The sequence below is a fragment of the Phymastichus coffea genome, unplaced genomic scaffold (assembly GCF_024137745.1).
Source record: "Phymastichus coffea isolate CEN01 unplaced genomic scaffold, Cenicafe_Pcof_1.1 PCOF00028, whole genome shotgun sequence".
Taxonomy (NCBI): domain Eukaryota; kingdom Metazoa; phylum Arthropoda; class Insecta; order Hymenoptera; family Eulophidae; genus Phymastichus; species Phymastichus coffea.
In genome coordinates this window covers 3921643-3941345 of record NW_026706839.1, presented here as the reverse complement: position 1 = coordinate 3941345, position 19703 = coordinate 3921643, and the positions used below count along the sequence as shown (strand labels likewise).

The window sequence follows — 19703 nt, the reverse complement described above, 5'->3', positions numbered from 1 at the left end:
TGCACTAAGCTCCGTGAGTGAGAGAGCGCGCAGTTCCGTCCACGGCTACTAGAGAGAGGGAGCGATTAATTGATCCCCGCTGCTGGCTCTTGCGCTTGCGCAAAAGCCGACTCTTTTTTTAGCCGACACTTGAAAGGAAAACAGTATTTTTGGTGGGGATGTGTGCAGCGAGAGAAGTGCTGAATGCGCGATTATTTGGAGATTTTGAATGAACTGTCAAATTCGATTCTTCTAACAGTAAAGTGTAATTATGATTCATTCAATGTCATTGTTGCAGTTTGAGTACTTTGTTTTTCATTAAGATAGATGTGATGTGCTCTGAGCTACGTGAGGCAATAATGAATTGTTTACACCAATTAAAACGTTCTCAGTGCTTGTGATTCACTCAAAAGTCGCTCTTTGCAATACTGAATGATTTTATTTTTTTGTAAATTCAAAGCAAAATGCGAAACTGACATCTAGCGGACGCCAAAATAACGAAGAAGATTAAATACATTATATTACATGGAAAACCGGGTGTGCAGACTGCAGACTACACAACACGGACCAGTTTTTAATAAAATCCTGGTTATTTCGGTTATTTTGGAGATTATTTTTTCATCAAGAGTTCAAAACGAGTGAAGTAATTGTAGATAAATAATATGTCGATAAATTACGTAATGAAAAGTTGATGGAAGTTTTTTATTAGAAAAATTGCGAATGTGCTGAGGTTATGATGTTGTGATTTTTTTTCAATTTTTTTTTAACAGTGATTGTTTGTTATAATGGAAGAAGTCGATAATATTATTATACATTCCTTGCGTCAAATAGGCTGGTAAACATTTTCATGTTGATTTGGATTTCAATTAAAATTTTTAATTTTTAACCCTTGGTTTGTTTATGCAGTGATGTGAATGACAGTATAACAAATTTAGCTGGATTCAATACAGAACTTGTCATTGAAGCAACTGTAAAATGTTTAGAAATTATAAAACCAGGTCAAGGGTTGAATCCTATTTTGCCAACTAATATGGCTGCAAGATTTCGTATGGGAGCTGCCTTGGCACAATGTTGCCAAGTAAGTTTTATTAAAGTCTCTATTTCTAATAATTTCCAGATACTCATTGTAGTCTAAATTAATTCTAGGAACTTGGATACAAAGGTGACATTGGTTATCAGACTTTTTTATATAATGCAGAAGCTGATTTGCGTAGGGTATTCATGTTTCTTATTGAAAAACTACCTAAAGAAAGTGATAAGATTATAAGTGAACCAGCTACAAAAAGTGCTCAGCTAGAAAAGTTAGTTTCAGCTGCCATAGCAGCACAAATTTCAGTGCCATGGTTACCATATTACTGTCACAAAAAGCGATCTAAATGTGACATTAGAATTAAAATACCCTTTACTGCAATTCGCCTTAATGATCCTCCTTCAGATTGCAGTGATGGTAAAAATATTTGAACTTTTTTATGTACACTTTTCTATAAGTTGTTATTAAATCACATTCTCTTTTATTTTTAGAATATCAACATTATGCTGTAAAATACAAAAAGTCTTTTCTAGAACAAATACCTCATGTTAAATATTTAGTTCCATCAGTAATTGATTTGAATAATAGAATACAAAATAAATCTTCATTAACCACAGAGGAAAAAATTGAATGGCTTAACTCAGGAGAATATGATAAAAAAATTGATTTACCTAAAAGTGACTCATATTCACTTAGTAGGCTTATGTCAAACATTAATTTGAAAGAAACTAAAGATAATGGAGAATCTATAGAAAAAGCAGAAGTACAGAAGGAAGAAGTCAAAGAAGAAGAAACAGAAGAACCAGTCAAACAAGAAAAGAGTATCGAAGAATTGAAAGCTGAATATGAAAGATTGAAAGTTACTCGTAAAGAACTTCAAGCAGAAGTAAAGAAATTGTTCTCTGAGTTAGCTGTTGCTAAATTAGAAGAACAAAAGGAGATAGAAAAATTTGAGGAGTTTGAAGAGCAAAGTAGAATCAAGTTAAAAGCATTAGAATTGCTTGAGGGAGGTGAAGAAAATATTCAGAAGTTACAAGAAAGTATAGAAGCACAAAGTAACAAACTCATCAGCTTGGCTAATCAGTGGGAAGAGCATAGATTACCTCTCATTGAACGATATCGAGATGAAAGAGAAAAATATTCTTCAAAGGCTGTAAGTATTTCTATATTGAACCATGCAAAAACTGTGAATCTAAAATAACATTAAATTTCATTTAACAGAGTGCCAGTCAAAAGAAACTTGATGAACTACGATTATTGAAAAAGAAGGAAAAGGAATTGTTAGAAGAATGTCGTAGTAAAGATCAACAATATGCTCAACTTGTTGCAGAAGTTCAAAAACTACCTAAAGAAGTAAATAGGGCAGCCTATACGCAAAGAATCTTAGAAATCATAAATAATGTGAGAAAACAAAAGGATGAAATAAACAAAATACTTGGTGACACGCGAGAAATACAAAAGGAAATTAATACACTCACCGGCAGGGTCGAAAGGTCATTTGCAGTGGTTGATGAGTTGATATTCCGTGATGCTTTGACAAATGAAACATCTAGAAAAGCGTATAAACTTCTTGCGACTCTACATTCCGATGGCAGTGAAATTATCAGCTTAGTAGAAGAAACTGGTGCCATTGTTCGAGAAATTCGAGATTTAGAAGAACAGGTGAATTAGGAAAATTTGTAAATGTTTTCTCTTATTGTATACACCTATTCTTATCTTAATAAATTGATGAATTGTAGGTTGATTCAGAAAACGCAAAGAACATTGGAGCTAATTTAGAAAGAATAACGGCTGATTTGGCACAAATGAGGAAGGAAACGGCAGCTTTGAAAGCACAGCTTCAAAGTAAAAATTCATCGTGACTGTATGAGTGGTATGATAAAATCGAAATAAAAAGAAATAGTAACCGAATCAATGAAATTGTTATACTATTGTTATATGTATGTATAAGATATATCAAACAAAGCACAGATATTGCACAATCTTGTAATAGTAATACTACTAGTTTCTTATCTTTGACAGTGCATTTATATTTAGCTTTTTTAAAAGATTTTCCTTGTGTAAATAATATCATTTTAATATATATTTGATACTGTAAAATATAAAATACGCAAAAAATAAAAATTTTATAATCCATTAAAAATGTCGTATACTACTCTCCAGTTTATTTGAAAGCAATGCTACAAATGTATTATGAATTTCGATGATTTAACAGTAAAAAGTCGATTAAATCTACGTGATAAATAACGTGCAAGCTATAAAATGCTTGCTAAACAACTACATTTTTATCAATATATTTATATAAAATTAATTATCGTTTTTCTCCTTGTTTTGTAACAATTTCTGGTGGTATATAATTTTCTTCATCATCTGTAACTTCTTCACTTTCATCGCCGTATAGTTCTTTCTCCTTCGCGAGTTTTTCTTCAATTGCTAATTCAATTTGTTCTTCTTTTTCAAAGAACGTAAGGACGCGTTCTCGATCAGCCAAGTCTTTTTTCATGTCTTCTATTTTAGCTAATCTAGATATTTTATCCAATTCAGCCAAGTGTATCTTGAGAACTTGTACTCTTTTTTCCAGCCATTCTTCATAAAGCTGAAATATTTATCAACATTTTTTAATATATAACAAAAAAACCGAAATGTGTAAATTGTAAAAAGCTTATTTACCTTTACTTGCTCTGCCATGTCTTTTTCACTGTGGGCTTTGACTGCTTTTTTTATTAAATTTTCCATGTCTTGCTCTAAATTTTCTTGATACAAATCTGCACTTTCTAAATCTAATACTAATTTCTGTAGTTCTTTCATTTCCTCAGTAGGTTCTGTACTTTCAAAAAGTTCTGGAACGTCCTTTTTTATCAAAGGCAACACTTCTTTGTAAACAACTTCTTTGGTACATTCTTCCTTCCATTTTTTCAGTATTTGAATAGCTTCAGTATATTTTCTGTACAATACTGCACCCCTTAATTGACAAGTCCTACCAAGAGGGCCATCCAAACCAAATGAGCCGACCCAGAATAATGTTTTACCAACTAAATCAGATGGTTTCCATAAGTCAAAATGATCATCAAAATAAGGATTTCTGATGTAACGAACACGAATTTTCACTTCTTCTTTTGGCTCTGATTTCAATCTTTCAACTTCTGGATCAACTCCTTGCCATGTGTCTGGATTTTCCAAGTACTTGTGACAAGAATAGACTGCAAGAGCATTGCTTATGGGGTGATCAAATTCCTCCTGAAGCATCATAAATGATGCCACTTTTGCTGCAGATGCAAAATCTTTCTGTTTTATAAAATAATCCATTAACAAATTATAATCAAAGTAATTACAGAAAATGCCATAATTTAATCTGTCATCCAAAATATTCAGAAGTACATCTGTTTGTCCAATCTGAAATTGAAAGCAACAGAATTTTTATCGAATTTATGAATATTAAAAGTTTGCAAATAATTAGCATTTAATACTTACACTCAAGTAATATCTTATAACTGCATGATGTGTAGATTCCAAAGTGAAAGAAGATTCTCTTGTCATTCTTAATTTATGTAAAATATCTGCTAGTTCATCACTTTGACTGTCATCTTGAACGCAATTGGCAAAAATATCAGCGTCTACTGCGGCTATTTTATTTTGGTTTTGAATTTTCTGATCCATTTCAAGGTAAAAGTCAAGAGGATTGATTTTTTGCAATAATGGACTTTCCAGTCTTTTGTTCCAAGCTTCTGAACATGAGTAAGCTTCTGACAGAAATGTTCTTTTTAATTTTGGAGCACTCCATAACTGTAGTAGTAACTTTTCGTTACACTTTAGCCTTTTCAATAATCTTATGGAATTCATAATTTTTTAATCAAAATTCAGAGTTATTGTAACAATTTTTATTACTATTTATACGCCGGTTATTGGCCTGAAAAAGAGGTTATAAAAAATAATCTCGTTTTCTTACGTATTCATTGAAATGCCGAACCAATATTCTACGTCAACTGTATTATAGTATGATTAAGTAATCATACTTGTTTGTAGAAGCTTAAGTTCTAATTAATAACATTTTTTAGCAGACGAATAACAATATTTTCAACTATATACACAAACTCGTGGTCTGCCGCAATCGTTTGCATTTAGTTCTTTTTTTCGCCAAGTGGCTGTATAGTGCTACAGTTTCTTTTATTTATAGTCACTAGTCGGAAGAAGAAGTAATATCGTCATTTCGAATAAAGCCCTTAACTACTGCAAATGTTACTTTGGTTTTATTTACAAAACTGTCGACTCAGCTGTTTGGCACTAACTACATTGTGGTTATTTACGTGTTGTTATTTAAATTATTTTTTTATAAAATATAAAAGGTCTGCTCCGAAATTAAATTTTATGTGTACTAAAAAGAAAAAATTGATCACTCGTAGCTTAAAAACTAGAGTGAATTGACTATTTTATTTTCTATTTATTGTTGATTGATTTGTGATAACGAATAGTCACAAAAAGTATATAAATAAATAAATAGATAACCAAACGTAACCGTCAATTTTCGATTATCAAATGTTTAGTTTATTGTTTTTCACGACAGTAGAAAATTATCGAAAAATCTATGATTCTTAAATTTCTTAATGAATATTAAAAACTCCGTGAACAATGACAATGTAAGAAATGGTCATTTAATCGGTATGCAACTAATCTCATGTGAATCATCAATCAAGGTAACATTTATTCAAATTTGGAGCCACGTAATCATCGGGGCGCCACCATCTGTGAGAGCGCGCAAGTCTCTCTCTCTTTATCGCGAGAGAGAGTAAACGGGCGGTCTACAATGCTGCAAGGCAGGAGAGACAGAGAGTGAGAGAGTTCAGTTCATGCAACGTAGGCGAATTGGCGCGAAGGAGAGGAGAGCGCGAGTAGTAGGAGAGCCCGAGCTTGAAAGAGGTATCCTCCTCCCCCGATAAAGAGAGTCCGAAGCGCGCCAGGCAAGCAGCGCGAACGCGTCTTTTCCTCCCCCTCCTTCTTGGTTTGTCCCATCGTCGTCGATCGCGTGTTTTTCGACGATACTGTTGCTGCAACCAAGCAAGCAACGCAGATCGTCGTCGCGCGTATCGTACACGTAGCGATGTCGTAGCGTAGCAAAAGTGTTCCAGAGAGAGTGCAGTGTGGGAGAAAGAAAAAATAATAATCATAGACACTCGGACAAACACAATATGCAGCTCTTTCACAAGGACAAGATATTGTCGCCGGGTCAATTGAAACGACTTACAGAACACAAGTACAGCTGTTCTTCGGCAAGTCTGTGCGACAAGTTTCTCCAACCCTGGTGGGAATGGCTGACGAGTAGAGTGCCGATTTGGCTTGCTCCTAACCTTATCACTACTCTTGGGCTTATTATCAATATCGTTACCACCCTTGTACTCGTTTGGTACTGCCCTGATGTGAAGACCGAGGTAAGTACAATTTCACTTTATTCTTTTTCGAACACGTGTTTAACAATCTTATCTTATTGCGTAAGTTTGTCAACTAAATTTCGTTGGTTGCTGACGCTCGTTCGATTCAAGGGTATTAAGCTCTCGCTCTTTATCTATTTCGCGCTTCTGCTATCAACAATAACGCAGCTATTGTCAATGGCCGTTTGCGCCGTAGAAATAAATAATTCACACTTCGACGCAGAGCTGAGTCGAGCTTCCGTGATGTATTGTAAGCATTGCGACTGCTAATACGTGTTTGCACGAGGTACAAACGCGTGTTTTCAGTTTTTATCTAAAAGTTCTTGAGTCATGATTTCTCAGCTCTATCATGCATTCACCTTGAGGCACAACTAATTAGCTTTAAACTTGTCTCTTTGTTTTGCACTATTTGGAGCAATGTTTTAATTGCAATTTACATTTGGTTTATTTGATTTTATTAAAGATTCTAATTATTGTTATATAAATCTTCTGTTTTTAATTTTGCAAACACTGCTCCTCTATGTGTTGAGACATTGGTTTTCAGTTTATCAAAGCCTGCTGTGAGTTGAATGAATAATTTGAGCAATTCTTTTTTATAGCCACCAAGATGGGCATGCTTTCTGTGTGCTGTTGGTCTTTTTGTTTACCAAAGTTTAGACGCCATTGATGGGAAACAAGCAAGAAGAACTGGAACATCAACACCATTGGGTGAACTGTTTGACCATGGCTGCGATTCTATTTCGACAGGTATTGATATTTTAAACTTCTATGGTTTTGAGTGAAAAGCATGATGATACATAATTTTCAAGCATAAATGTTCATTTGAATATATTCATTTTTGACTTCTTTTTATCACGTTGATTATATAGCTTTCTAATAGTTAATTATCAGTGGAATGTAGAATTATGCTAAATTCATTCAGCATATATCTAACAAACATAAACTAAGATTTGTGTAGAATTCATTCCATGCTAATGATATTTAACTCAATAGTATTTATAAATACTAAAGTGTGGGAAAATCCTTTTAATTTTCTGTAGTTTGATAAAACATGTTATTCATTTATGGTTATCCTGAATAAAGTTAGTTTTATAAAAGTCAAAGAAATGATATTAAAAAACCAATGTCAACATTGAAATATAATGCTATCAACAATGACTATACAGTGGAATTGAAATCAAGTATCTCTATCTCACTCTCTCTTCTCAATATTCAGTCAATATCTGAGCAATACAATGGCTTCAGCAATGTATTATGAAACTTTAAATTTATGCATTACCATATATCAATATACTATAAAAAGAAACATTTTATGCTCATTCATTTTTTACTTAAAAAGCTTTATGGTTTTCAGTGTTTGTTGCTTTGTCAGCATGTATTGCAGTTCAACTAGGGTATTACCCAACATGGATGTTTTTCCAATGCTTCTGTGCTATGACTCTGTTCTATTGTGCACATTGGCAAACGTATGTGTCAGGTGAGAAAGTACCATTCAATTTTTATTTAATATCAATCTAAAAGTTTTTAGTGAAATTTAATTAATTTATTTAAAAAAATATTAGGCTCCTTGAGGTTTGGAAAAATCGACGTGACTGAGGCTCAATTTGTAATAATCGGAATCCACCTCATTTCAGCAATCTTTGGCCCAGCTATATGGACGAAGGAGGTTGTATATTTTCTAGTTTTTCGTTTTTTTTATTATTTGAAAAATTCTGCGGTTTGAGCACTCATTTTCAACTACACATAATTGATAAATATTTTTCAAACATTTATTTTTACTCTCAAAAATAAAATATTCAAACAAATAGGAGTTTAGATTAGTCTTGAAGTGGAATCATGGCCCATGGTTTTAAAGATATCTGAAGACTGAGAAACACAGTTTCTATTCTACTCACAAATCTGTTTGATTTTAAAGCTTTTTTTTCATTATTTTAACACACTAAAACATCAATTACTGCATTAACAAATGAAAAACTTATTGTCAGATAATACGAAATTATGATCATTTCGTAACAATTTGTAAATATACTAATTATTACTTTACTAAAACTTATTACTCATATAGTACATACTCTAAAAAGTTAAGAGGCAAGATATAATCATGTCTATAATAGGCTAACAAGACACTTTCTTGCAGATACCATTATTAGATGGTTTTCAGTTTAAATATTTAATAGGAGTTGCAACAATGGTCTGTGCATTGACAAATTTGTATTCCATCTTTTCGGTGGTATTCACAGGAGGTGTGGGCAAGAATGGTTCGACTGTGGCTGTAAGTTGGTTAGATTCTTGGTTGAAGAAATTACGTTAAAAAAACAATAATAAAGTTACGTTATCGGGATTTGGCATGGCATGAGGAGCGATGCTGAAATTAATTAATGACATGTTGCATCTTTTATACTAATCTGGAATTTGGCTTTACTCTTTACTTTATATAAGATTGAAAATTCTTTTATCAGCTTGTAATCTTAGTATGCAAACCTTGGGTTTTTACCTGATTTCATCTTTTCATTTTTCTACTGAAATCATTTATTTTTAACTTCATTTTTATTGTTTTCATTTAATAACCAAATCATTTATCGCCATATGTACAATTATTATTTTACGGGTAATTGAAATTGATGTAATATAATAAGAATCATCATCATAAGCTGATTTTCTTAAAAAAAGTTTGCTTAGTTTAGGTTTCAAGAGTTTTGTAATGAATGCGCAGTAGATGAATGCTTTCATTTTTTTACTAATGAGGGAACTTCTCATTCGCTAGCAATTCAAACATATTTCTTTCTAACTCTTTTTTTGTTAATTTTTTGTGATTCGCAAGATAATTTGTGGATGGTTTGCTACAAAAAAATTCTTCTTTATTTCTATGCTTGATTCTGAGGGTAACAATTGTCTTTTCTTTCAAAATTAAGAAAACATGTCATTCAATAGGTTTTGATCGAATGCTTTTTGAACACTCCAGTTTGAACATTTTCTGTTTGAATTTTGAAAATTATCTTTGAAAAATAGCCGTGTAGCTTTGTTTTTAATTGAAAGAAGAGACAAATAAGTGTACATTTATGTGTATTCAGCAGCCCCTCATGCAGGCCTCGAATTTTGGTATGGTCACAGACAGAACTAGCCCAGCCGTAAAAGTGGTTGACGTGTACATATGTTACATGTAATGCAAGTATATGAGTGCAGTTACTGATTCGTTTAAAGGATTTGCTATTCTTAGAAACACAGAAGGATTCTGATAAAACCTTGTACATAAAACATAATTTAATTAATTTTTTTTTTCTAATGTGAGAGATTGTATTAATCTGTTTAGATCCCGTTACCTAACATGGGTACATTCTCTCATTTGGTAGCGATAGCATTTTATGCAGGCTACGTAAACGTGTTCGTTCAGTTCTGTAAAGTCTTTGAATCTGGTGGAATCGGAAAAAACGGTTCGACCATTGCAGTAAGTTCCTATCAACACTATAGGTAAAATACCAAGGATTTTAGATGAATACATTATAAGATGATTTTATCATGTTTTTATTAACTTTTTTTTTGCTTTGTATATTTTTTGTCAACAATTTATTGAAAAATATATAAATGATTAAATCATCTTTATGAGATTGACTGGTGGTTTTGGCTACTACAAATTTTCTATCTTATTTAACACGAACTGCTATGAATGAACTACTTTATTAATATTTTGTTCTGAAAAGAACTTTATGATGCTTATTGCTGCAAAATTATGTTGTGTACAAAAGAATGAATGACGGTAATAAAGAAACTAATTAAAGAAGTATGACTAACTCTGCAAATAAACTCATACTTTGGTAACTATATAGTTATAGCAAAAATCAATAATTGCTTCGGCTTCTCACATAAACCACAACTGTTATACATCTTTTTGAATTACAGTAATTACTGATACTCTGAAATAAGAGAAAAAAAAAATTTTATTTTTGATTTTTGAAACGAATGAATCTCTAGGGTTTAAGGTAGCTTATGCGGGGTGTCTACATTTCGAGTGTTGGCTTCTTCTTTTATCTCAAAAAATAAGTCGGTGAGAGGTTGATTTTTTTTCATAAATTTGTTTCACTTTTTTTTCGAAATGTGTGTGCTGCTTGTAAGAGTGTTGAAGTACGTAAGATCGTACATGATTATGCGCAGCTGTTGAATAAGGTATAGAACTGAAATTTTTAGAAGAGCCGTTGGCAACTAAATGTAATATCCACTGTTGAATTTACTCATACAACTCATTAGAACTTCAACCAATTGTTTTACCAATTTTCAAATATTACAAATGTACATTGTACACTACTTGGTATAGGTACTCAATCGTCATTTAATGTTCAATAAATTCTTTAAGGCAATAATAACGATGAATTATATAAAACATACCATCACAAAACATTATTTATTATTTATACTGAAACGTTTGTTGAGTCGTTTATTTGGTTGTTTTTCTTTTTTTTTTATTAATAATTTTCTAATGACATTTTCCGCTTTATCAGTAGTTACATGAGTACATTGATCTATAGATGCATGTATTTTGCACACATTAAGTTAATAACGCAACAAATACATATACATTTACGAAGTTATGATGTCCACAAATAATTGTTACTGATAAATGACATTGGACGATAATTTAGTAAAATAATAAATGCCACAGTTGGATTCACTATTTCACAAATTAGCACAATTAACAAACACAGACATAGTTATAAATATATCAACAACAAACGTTCATTTTAAATATCTATGACTTGAAATGCTTTTTGTTAAATACCGTCAGAAGGAGTAATAATAAATTATCAAACAAAAAAAAGATTCATAGCAAAATCGAATATGTGAATTTGAATATTTTTGTTTTGAAAGGTTTGTTGCTAGTATGAAAAGCTCCATGTTGTTTAAAATTTCAAATTTTTTAAGTGATTAATTTTTTACTAATTATTCATTGTAGAATAGATTTATAAATTTATGAATAACGTTCATCATTAATCTAATAATAAGAAAAAGGGATTTTTTTTATTTTTATTAATCTCACACGTTTTTATAAGGTTTCACATTTGAGTTTAATTTCTTCTTGCTACTGTGGATCAAAATAATTTCTCTAAACAGTGAATCAAAATAGATCAAGATTTGTATTTTGACCTCATCAAATGTACAACTGGTACTGCAAATATATACATAAAATATTTAATTTAATTTAAAAAACTCGCCTGACTCATGAGGTATTTGCCATGATTAATCTTTGAAATTTACCATCATCTAAGCGGTATTTAACAAATAAAATAAATCCATCCTTTAAATCGTTTCTCACTGAATCCATTATCATCATTATCATTATCATCATCATCATCATCATTATCATTAAATAACAATCTCATCGCCCGACTAACAATACGAAAAAGCCAAACAAAGAAAAGAATTATATCGTTATATTGTTGCGCCTCTGTCTCTCACGTGTAGTTGCCATACACTGGCACCAATGTGAAGATCTTTCCGTTGTGGGGCGCAGTTGGCGTAGCCGCTTTGCTCGCGCTCAGCAGCATGTCCGTCATACTGGCCGGGGGTGTCGGAAAGAACGGCTCCACCGTCGCCGTAAGTTCATCCATTAATCGATCACCAGCAATGAAAAGAAAAAGAACACACTACCAGAAACACCCCTTTGCGCTGCATCACTTTTTTTCCAAACGCAACTGCTTGATTTGGGTCCACGAATTCTCATGCACAGCTTTCTCTTGTTTCATCACGCACCGTCTTCTTCTTTTTGCTTTCCTCGCAAGTCGGCTAGGATTTTTTGCGTATGGACCTAAATCCGCATCGGCGATACACATCTTGTCATTCAATTATATATGATTCACACTGCTTAGTTAAAGAATGTAGTACAGGCACAAAGTGTCTTGCACTGCGTGACACATATTATACGTGCATGTGACGTTTCCGGCTTTGCATGCTTATTTTTTTTATTTTGCCGATATTCCGTCTATCTGTTACAAAATGTTCTCGTTAAAATTTCCAGCTGATGTGTACTTACTATGATTTCTGCTCTGTATGCTATATAATTGTCAATGTGATCTATCCAACTTTTCTACGCTGAAACCAAACTTTAATCTCGCTAGTTTGCATTTACTTTGGTGTTTGTCTTTTATCAACATTAATCGTCAACGATTCAACTGGAATCCGTGATGATTAAATCTATATAAGATAATCTGAAGTGTATACGGATGTACTTCAAGTTTGCACCGTTACCCAGGGGACCTCGGTTCTGTCGCCCATCATACCGTTCAGCTTCGTCGTCGTCCCGGCCTTCATAATCTACAGGAAAAGCGCTGAACACGTCTACGAGAATCATCCGGCACTTTACATTCTCGCGTTTGGAATGGTCGCTGCCAAAGTCACAAATCGTCTGGTAGTACGTATTATTACGAGTGTACGATGAATCTACGTACTAGATTTTTGCCTACTGAATTTTTCCTTTGTTCGCAGGTCGCGCACATGACAAAAAGCGAGATGCAATATCTAGATAGCTCATTAATTGGACCAGCCATGCTGTTTCTTAACCAGTACTTTAACTTTTTTATCAAAGAATATTATGTCCTTTGGCTGTGCTTTGTAAGTTGTCATCGAAAAGTGGCCTTTTTGGAAATTTAACGAACATTCGAGAATTCATTACTTCAAAAAAAAATTAAATGAATGCAATATACGAAAATGTTTATTAATATATCCAAGTAGATATTTTTGTATCTCGACTGTATCAACATTTTACCTATTTTTGTAGATTTGGGTAACCTTCGACTTACTACGATACAGCGCACAAGTTTGTCTGGAGATCTGCGACCATATGAACATCGAATTGTTCAGGATACCAGTGATGGACCAGCATTTGAATCAAAATCAGCGTAGCAATGTTATCGAGAAAAATGGTACTACAATTACTACCAGATCTCAGGCTAGAAGGTTATCAAAGAAACACTAAGAAGCGATTATAATAATGAATGCACTTCCTCTCTTTCTCTCTCTCTCTCTCTCTCTCTTTGTCTTTCTTTCAGAGGAATATATATATTTCTTTTTTTCGTGATATGATATGTACATAAATCTTACATACGGTACATTCATTGTTGTAATCGATCATGCTCACTTGCCAATCCAAATAGCACAAAAATTTTTCTCGCTTTCTTAAATCTATCTCTCTTCCCGCCCATCGTTCGAATCGTACGACCTGAAGACCAGTGAATTATTGTTGTTACTATATTTTCTTGTCCCTTTTAATAAGTTAATATTGTAGACGGTTATTTGCCGTGGATAAGTGAGCATCGTTGGCATGATGCGCGAACTTTTAACAAAATTATAGTTAGTTTAATTAATTAACTTTCTTTGAAGGTTTCAGTTAAGTAATTGTGTAGTTTACGCGTATTGTAGAGTATAGGTTATAAATGATTATTCGCCGGATAATACCTCGAGTTCGTTGAATGGAATTCTTGATAAATGAATATATGCTGATTTGAGAAAAACTAGAGGATCAAATTTGGATTTATTTTGCTCTTCTTATGAATTGTAAAATTGAACCTTCAGGTACTGATCTGCACTCAGTAATTTATGATCTAATTAACTCGCTTATCTCTTGTGCTACTTGCAACAGTTACTTGTTCTTAATTAGAATACTGGCCAAATGTACGATGATAACTTCTTTATAAAAAAATCATGCATCTTAACTATCTCAAGAAAGGAATTTGCATATGAAGTAGTTTATGTAAATGAGTCGAATTATTTTTTACGTAAAGAAAAAATTTGTAAATATTGCTATTTGTTTTGTTATCACGAAGGCAAGGTGATTTTTGTAAAAGTCATCTTCATATTTTTTTAAAAATAGTGAAAATACATAAAATGTGTAAATAATATAATTGAACCAACGCTTGGAGAAGTCAAATTCTTTCAATAGGAAGCGTGTAGGATATTACGATAGAACTTGAAAATGAGTAAATTATGTCTATTGGCGCATAAGTCTTGCGAATATACACGGTCTAAAAGTGTCGCTAATCTCAATAAACAGTTATTAGTTATTAATATTTATTTCCTAAAAAGTAATAAAAACTACCACTAACATCCAGTGCACACTTTTTATTTTGTCTTTGTGCTCGTTCTATCTTTTACACTATTTTTATGTCTCACAGCTTGTACATACTAATTTTCCATTTAGAAAATATCCACACTGAAACAACTAACCTTCTTTATTTATTATTATTATTATTATTATTATTATTATTAAATTATTATTATTTTGCTAAATGAACGTTCGACAAAATTTGATGAACTTGTATAAGAGCGAATCGTAGAATACAAAAGTCTAAGCAGAAACAAAATCAATTGAACAAAGACAAAATCGCAATATAACGCGCTAAGTTTATATCTAGAAAAAAGCATCTTCAAACTTTTATAAGATAATCTAAAGTATACAAGCTGTATAGTTAGTACTAACAATAAACATCGAGCGAATCGGATGTGGATAACGAGCTCCAATAAAGCATGTTATACGATAAAACAATTTGAAAACGTATTGTTTTTCTTTAAACAAATATCTTGAAACCTTTTCCTCGTATATTCATTTCAATTCAATTAGTTTGTCTGAGTAATACACCACGCGTAATCCAAGAGACGATTAGGTATGTAAATTATGTTATTTTCGCATGAATTCGTTACCATTAACAATTTTCTTTTGGAGCTCGTAGAAATGCATGTTGTACAACAATCTCTGTCAAGATTTCTCTTCTGTTTTGCTTTGATTAACGCTGTACTTCAGTTACTAATATGCCTTTAAATCATAAAGTTTTGCTTCTACCTACATGACCTTCTCTCTATCAAGTTATTTCATAAAAGCTTCTTAGCATGCTTTGTTCAATTTGTAGGGTTCAAAAATATCGTGTCATTTCTACTCGTGAAATTTTTCCATTACTTCTTCATGTCGCAGAAAATATTTCAAAGTCTGTAATGAAACGGCAGTTTGATAATGTTTCTAATTTAGAAAACTATGTATGGTTGTGAAAGAATAATCTCGAATAAGCTGTCAAAAAAAAGTTATGGAAGCGTTAGTCTGATTCTAGATTATTTCTTGTCATATATATTCTTGTATGTCCGACACGAAACTCATCCCTCGCATTCACGTATACAGTCACATTCACGCATGCAAAAGAAAAACCAAACAAACCACCAGAGTTAGAAAATTTTAGAAAAACATCGTGCTTGGTCTTTGACTCGTAGGGGAACATTAGCGAGATAGCCCAGCGTCTGCATGACGGAGACGTTTTGTTCGCAGTGAAAATGTCGCTCGACCAGGAGCCGTTACTCTACGATCAGCAGGATTACACACCACGTCATACCATGCATCATCATCACTTCCATGGCTCTGACACGTCACTCGATCTCTGACCAGACAGTGACTTTGTCTCGGTGGCTGTTCACGTTGCCAAGACTTAAAGGATCTTTCGGCGTTGCGTAGTTAATTTTTTGCTCGAGAGTTTTTGCATTTCTGATATGTAAGAGCTGTGTCTACGCATATTTAAAGAATGAAACTTGTTATCAAACGAACTTAAAATTTTTATTAGTTGAAATGTTTATTGTTGAAAGCTTTAACGAAAACGTCATTTAATACGGTGATATACTAATAGACACAGTTCCATTCATGATCGAAACAAAAGAGCTTTTACACTGATAGCATTTAATTAAATTAAGATTTTTATGAATTGTAAATACAGGTGTAAATGTTTATACCTTTGATAAGTATTTTTATACAGGTGTATTTTTATCGAGCACGAGGATTATATATATATGTATATGTATATATAATATTATAGTCCATCCATTACCGCAAGATAAACTTGCCTTAACATCGAGCATCGAACAATCTTGGAATTCAATGAATGCAGTATTTTGTAACATTTTTCAGGGAGATTTTAAACCAAAAGCAGTTAATAATCACCTCATTCGTATTCGGAGAATTGACATAACAATTTTGTTACGTGTTCGCGCACTCATCGTGTATTTATATGAGAGTTAATAAAGTAGATTATCATTAGCAGATGTGCCGCACTTATCATAAACTTATGCTTCTCTTTTCATGTTCTTGGAGATTTGCTTTAATTATTTTGTATTCTACATATTAATGTCAATGCATATTATTGATTAAATTTTTATTGATTAAAAATCATCTGATATTTTTCTTGTACTCATTGAAAATCGTCACAAAAACGAATATTTGTAATTTTGTAATTTATAAGAAATAATTTAAATTTTACTAAAGCACGATAAATCATAATGAGAAAAAGTGCCTTTTCCGTATAAAATAGGAGTGTCCAATCGAAATCAGGACGATAAATGGTGCTTTGTAATAAATCATGAAAATTACTTTTAATATAACTATAGTGATAGTGATCTGCAATTTTTTGTCAATAAATAGAAAACTTGTTGATAGTAACAGTAAACAGAGTATCAAGGACATTATGAACAAATTATTTATTTCGTTTATTGGATAATACTATAATTGCAAATATTAATGTTTATTGCCTTACATCAACTTATATATAGAAGATATCATTAGCAATTTAACATTGTTACCTATTTAATCTATGTTGATAATTAGCCCTTTTCTTCAAATGAATGCTGTTGAATTTCGAATATAAATTATTAAAAGGTCGTTCGTTGTTTTTGAAATTATGTACAAAAAGTTGATTGTTATTTGGAAGATAGGAACGGGTTGAAATAGATCTTAATTAATAAAAAATTATGAATGTTGCGCGAGATATACGTGCATCGGAAAAAAACAGGAGTAGTGTACTCGGTAAATCTCGACCTGTGTCTTTCGAAGAGAATTATACTGTGCTGTCTGTGTCTTATTTTTAATTGAATGATATTTATATTAGTGAAATAAAATAAATGTTATCTTAAAATAATTCGTATATATTAAATTACTTATTGTACCTTTCTTACGTTTAACAAAAAAAACTATTTCTACGATTGGTAAAATCTGTTTAGTACGTATAATTTGTGCTATATGGTATCACAGTACTCATCATTATAAAAAATTAACTTGCGTGATCATCTACGTAACTATGCTATCAAGATTTGATATTAGATATCCTAAAGAACTAATTATAGTTGAAAGTAACTTAATTTTTACGTATATTTATAGAGCGTCAATTTTTATATTTATTACTAACATTTGCCTGATAATTTTACTTCTCTTCCTAATATATCAATTTATTTACATGTTCAAGTTCTTCGCGAGAAGCTATTATATTAAATCATGGATTATGGAAATTCATTTAATTAGTTTTATCATTTGATAAATAAATCAAGTGTAATTGTATTTTTCTTAGCGTTAACGAGCTCGTTACGTAGATTAATATCATACGGGAAAGTGAGTACTGCGTAAATTTTATTTCCTGCAGGACAACCACTTCGCCCTTCTGCTAATTAAATTGTACTTTCATAGAAGGTTATAAGGATTAGCTAGGAATATATAAGGTTAATAAATCTTTGATTTACTTCAGCTTAAGTAAGTTAGTCCAGCGAATTTCACGGGAATATGTTTGATTATTTGATATGGGTGGCGATTATTCGTCTTAAGTTAAAGTATAATGTATTTATAACGAAGTACTTCGCAAGGAAATAGCTAATTTGTATATTTTATTGTAAAATATTCCAAAAGGTTTTACGAAATGAGCTTTGCTTTTTGCCATGATCTTTTTGCGGATAGATCACGCAACGACTGACCAGATAAGCCCCTTTTCTACTGATAACACCAATCTAAATTTCGACGCCAAGCTGCAAATAGAGAAAGTGCAGCTGTCGTCGTGAATTTCTCAACAATATCAAATTTAGTTCTATCAAATTAAAAGAGATTAACATCAAATCCTAATTAATAACCACTGGATCAGTCACATTTTACCGTCGCCATCTTCTCATTCATAAAATATCGTTCAACACGTGAATGACATTTTGAGAAGAAAAAGTCACCAAGTGAAAAAAAAAAGATAATAAAAGCAACGCATTTACAGAAAGGAACAAAAATGTGAGTCAGTATCGCGTGTTGTTACCCTCATGACACGGCTTCTTCCTCTTTTCTCCCTTTTTTCGACGACTACGGACTATCGATCCGCTACACGCGCACATGTGCTGGTATTACGCACGTTATCGCTGTACAGCTGCACGTGAGTGTGGTCTCTGGCGCGCCTCAGCTTTCCTGTCCCCGCGTATAAAAGAAGACAAAAGGAGTGGTCCTTCGTTTACCGAACGACGACGGCAGTCGAGATCACGGTCGAACGCGTCGCGCCTACTTTATTTTTGCTTTTAATAATTTTACGCCGAGGACCTTTTGGTACGAGCGCGCGTCGAGGAGATGATTTCTCGTGTTTCGCCAGCGACAGCGCGAGTCCGACGATATTTTACGCGAGCGAAAAGCTAACGTGTGCGCATCGATATCCGCGGAAATTGACCTTGCGCACGTTTGTTGCACAAACGCCGACGCATACGACGAAATACGCAGCATCGCTTAGCAACTTTTTTTCTCCGTGCGTATAGAAGTAATAGCTACGCGGGAGCGAGCTCAATGGGGTTCTGCGTATCCGTGGTTTTCCGTGCGACATTGTTTTTCTTTTCTTCGGGCTTCTATTTATTTTTCTCGACTTTTTGCGACGTTACGCAGTGTTATTTTTTAAATGGCATCAGATGAAATAAAAGACGTGTATCTTCGAAAAAGAAGAAAAAATGTAATAAAATAAAAAGAAGCGATGAAAATCGCGAGACAGAGCATCCCGGAGCTTGCGTGACATACAATTGCGGCATTCAGCGGAAACTCGCATTCTTATGCTGGTCTATGTTGAATTACATTACTCTGAATTAAACATGCATCAGCTCGGGTTGCGTTTAACAATTTCTCGTCGTGCTACTTCGGATGGACTGCGCGTGGTTTGTGCCTCGGGAGGAACGCCTGGAATTTCAATATGCCCCCCCCCCCCTCCGCTGCCGCCTCTTCCCCATGTTCCTATAGTGAAATGCTCTGAGATAAAAAATGAAGCATCTCTTCCGCTCGTTTCCGAGACATTACGCGATCCGCTACGTCGATCGCATGTGCAAGTGGAAAAGGGGAAGCCCGAAAGTGGCGGAGCGACAAGCGCTCGAAATTGGTAGTTGCGACGTTTGTATGCCCGCGAGCATCGTTTACTAGTCAACAGCGCGTGGGGAAAACGACGACGCGGAGATATGCTCGTGCACCAGGTGATCGAGCGGCT

The 19703-nt window shown here is 33.2% G+C and overlaps 3 protein-coding genes across 7 annotated transcripts; 2 read left to right on the top strand and 1 right to left on the bottom strand.

The window, feature by feature from the left end:
* Positions 1–171: 171 nt before the first annotated feature.
* LOC131662755 (coiled-coil domain-containing protein 22 homolog) lies at positions 172–3116 on the top strand. Its single transcript, XM_058932650.1, has 6 exons — positions 172–814; positions 886–1057; positions 1126–1426; positions 1501–2162; positions 2231–2671; positions 2749–3116. Exons 1-6 carry the CDS (start codon positions 765–767, stop codon positions 2869–2871), a joined length of 1749 nt encoding a protein of 582 aa, XP_058788633.1. The 5' UTR covers positions 172–764; the 3' UTR covers positions 2872–3116.
* Positions 3117–3160: 44 nt separating this feature from the next.
* Positions 3161–5274, bottom strand: LOC131662754 (small ribosomal subunit protein mS27-like). Its single transcript, XM_058932649.1, has 3 exons — positions 4481–5274; positions 3680–4402; positions 3161–3605 (listed from the first exon to the last, which is right to left on the bottom strand). Exons 1-3 carry the CDS (start codon positions 4847–4849, stop codon positions 3321–3323), a joined length of 1377 nt encoding a protein of 458 aa, XP_058788632.1. The 5' UTR covers positions 4850–5274; the 3' UTR covers positions 3161–3320.
* Positions 5275–5845: 571 nt separating this feature from the next.
* On the top strand, positions 5846–17329 carry LOC131675707 (cholinephosphotransferase 1). 5 transcript variants are annotated; one of them, XM_058954804.1, is made up of 11 exons: positions 5846–6432; positions 7032–7179; positions 7787–7909; positions 7995–8098; positions 8570–8704; positions 9743–9877; positions 11887–12018; positions 12674–12832; positions 12907–13032; positions 13199–13343; positions 15731–17329. In XM_058954804.1, exons 1-11 carry the CDS (start codon positions 6193–6195, stop codon positions 15841–15843), a joined length of 1560 nt encoding a protein of 519 aa, XP_058810787.1. In that variant the 5' UTR covers positions 5846–6192; the 3' UTR covers positions 15844–17329. The 5 variants fall into 5 exon arrangements, with proteins under 5 accessions (XP_058810787.1, XP_058810788.1, XP_058810790.1 ...); XM_058954805.1 differs by lacking the exon at positions 9743–9877 and having other exon boundaries at positions 5847–6432; XM_058954807.1 differs by lacking the exons at positions 8570–8704; positions 11887–12018 and having other exon boundaries at positions 5848–6432.
* The last annotated feature ends 2374 nt before the right edge of the window (positions 17330–19703 follow it).

What these genes read in the sequence shown, in the direction of transcription:
- LOC131662754 (XM_058932649.1), bottom strand. Translation starts at nt 4,849, where the DNA reads ATGAATTCCATAAGATTATTGAAAAGGCTAAAGTGTAACGAAAAGTTA. An exon ending in TTATAAGATATTACTTGAGT is followed by an intron (nt 4,403 to 4,480) that starts GTAAGTATTAAA and finishes TTTCAATTTCAG; the next exon opens with ATTGGACAAACAGATGTACT. An exon ending in ACATGGCAGAGCAAGTAAAG is followed by an intron (nt 3,606 to 3,679) that starts GTAAATAAGCTT and finishes TAAATATTTCAG; the next exon opens with CTTTATGAAGAATGGCTGGA.
- LOC131662755 (XM_058932650.1), top strand. Translation starts at nt 765, where the DNA reads ATGGAAGAAGTCGATAATATTATTATACATTCCTTGCGTCAAATAGGC. An exon ending in CCTTGGCACAATGTTGCCAA is followed by an intron (nt 1,058 to 1,125) that starts GTAAGTTTTATT and finishes AATTAATTCTAG; the next exon opens with GAACTTGGATACAAAGGTGA. An exon ending in TCCTTCAGATTGCAGTGATG is followed by an intron (nt 1,427 to 1,500) that starts GTAAAAATATTT and finishes TTTTATTTTTAG; the next exon opens with AATATCAACATTATGCTGTA.
- LOC131675707 (XM_058954804.1), top strand. Translation starts at nt 6,193, where the DNA reads ATGCAGCTCTTTCACAAGGACAAGATATTGTCGCCGGGTCAATTGAAA. An exon ending in CAGCTATATGGACGAAGGAG is followed by an intron (nt 8,099 to 8,569) that starts GTTGTATATTTT and finishes ACTTTCTTGCAG; the next exon opens with ATACCATTATTAGATGGTTT. An exon ending in AAAACGGTTCGACCATTGCA is followed by an intron (nt 9,878 to 11,886) that starts GTAAGTTCCTAT and finishes TCTCACGTGTAG; the next exon opens with TTGCCATACACTGGCACCAA.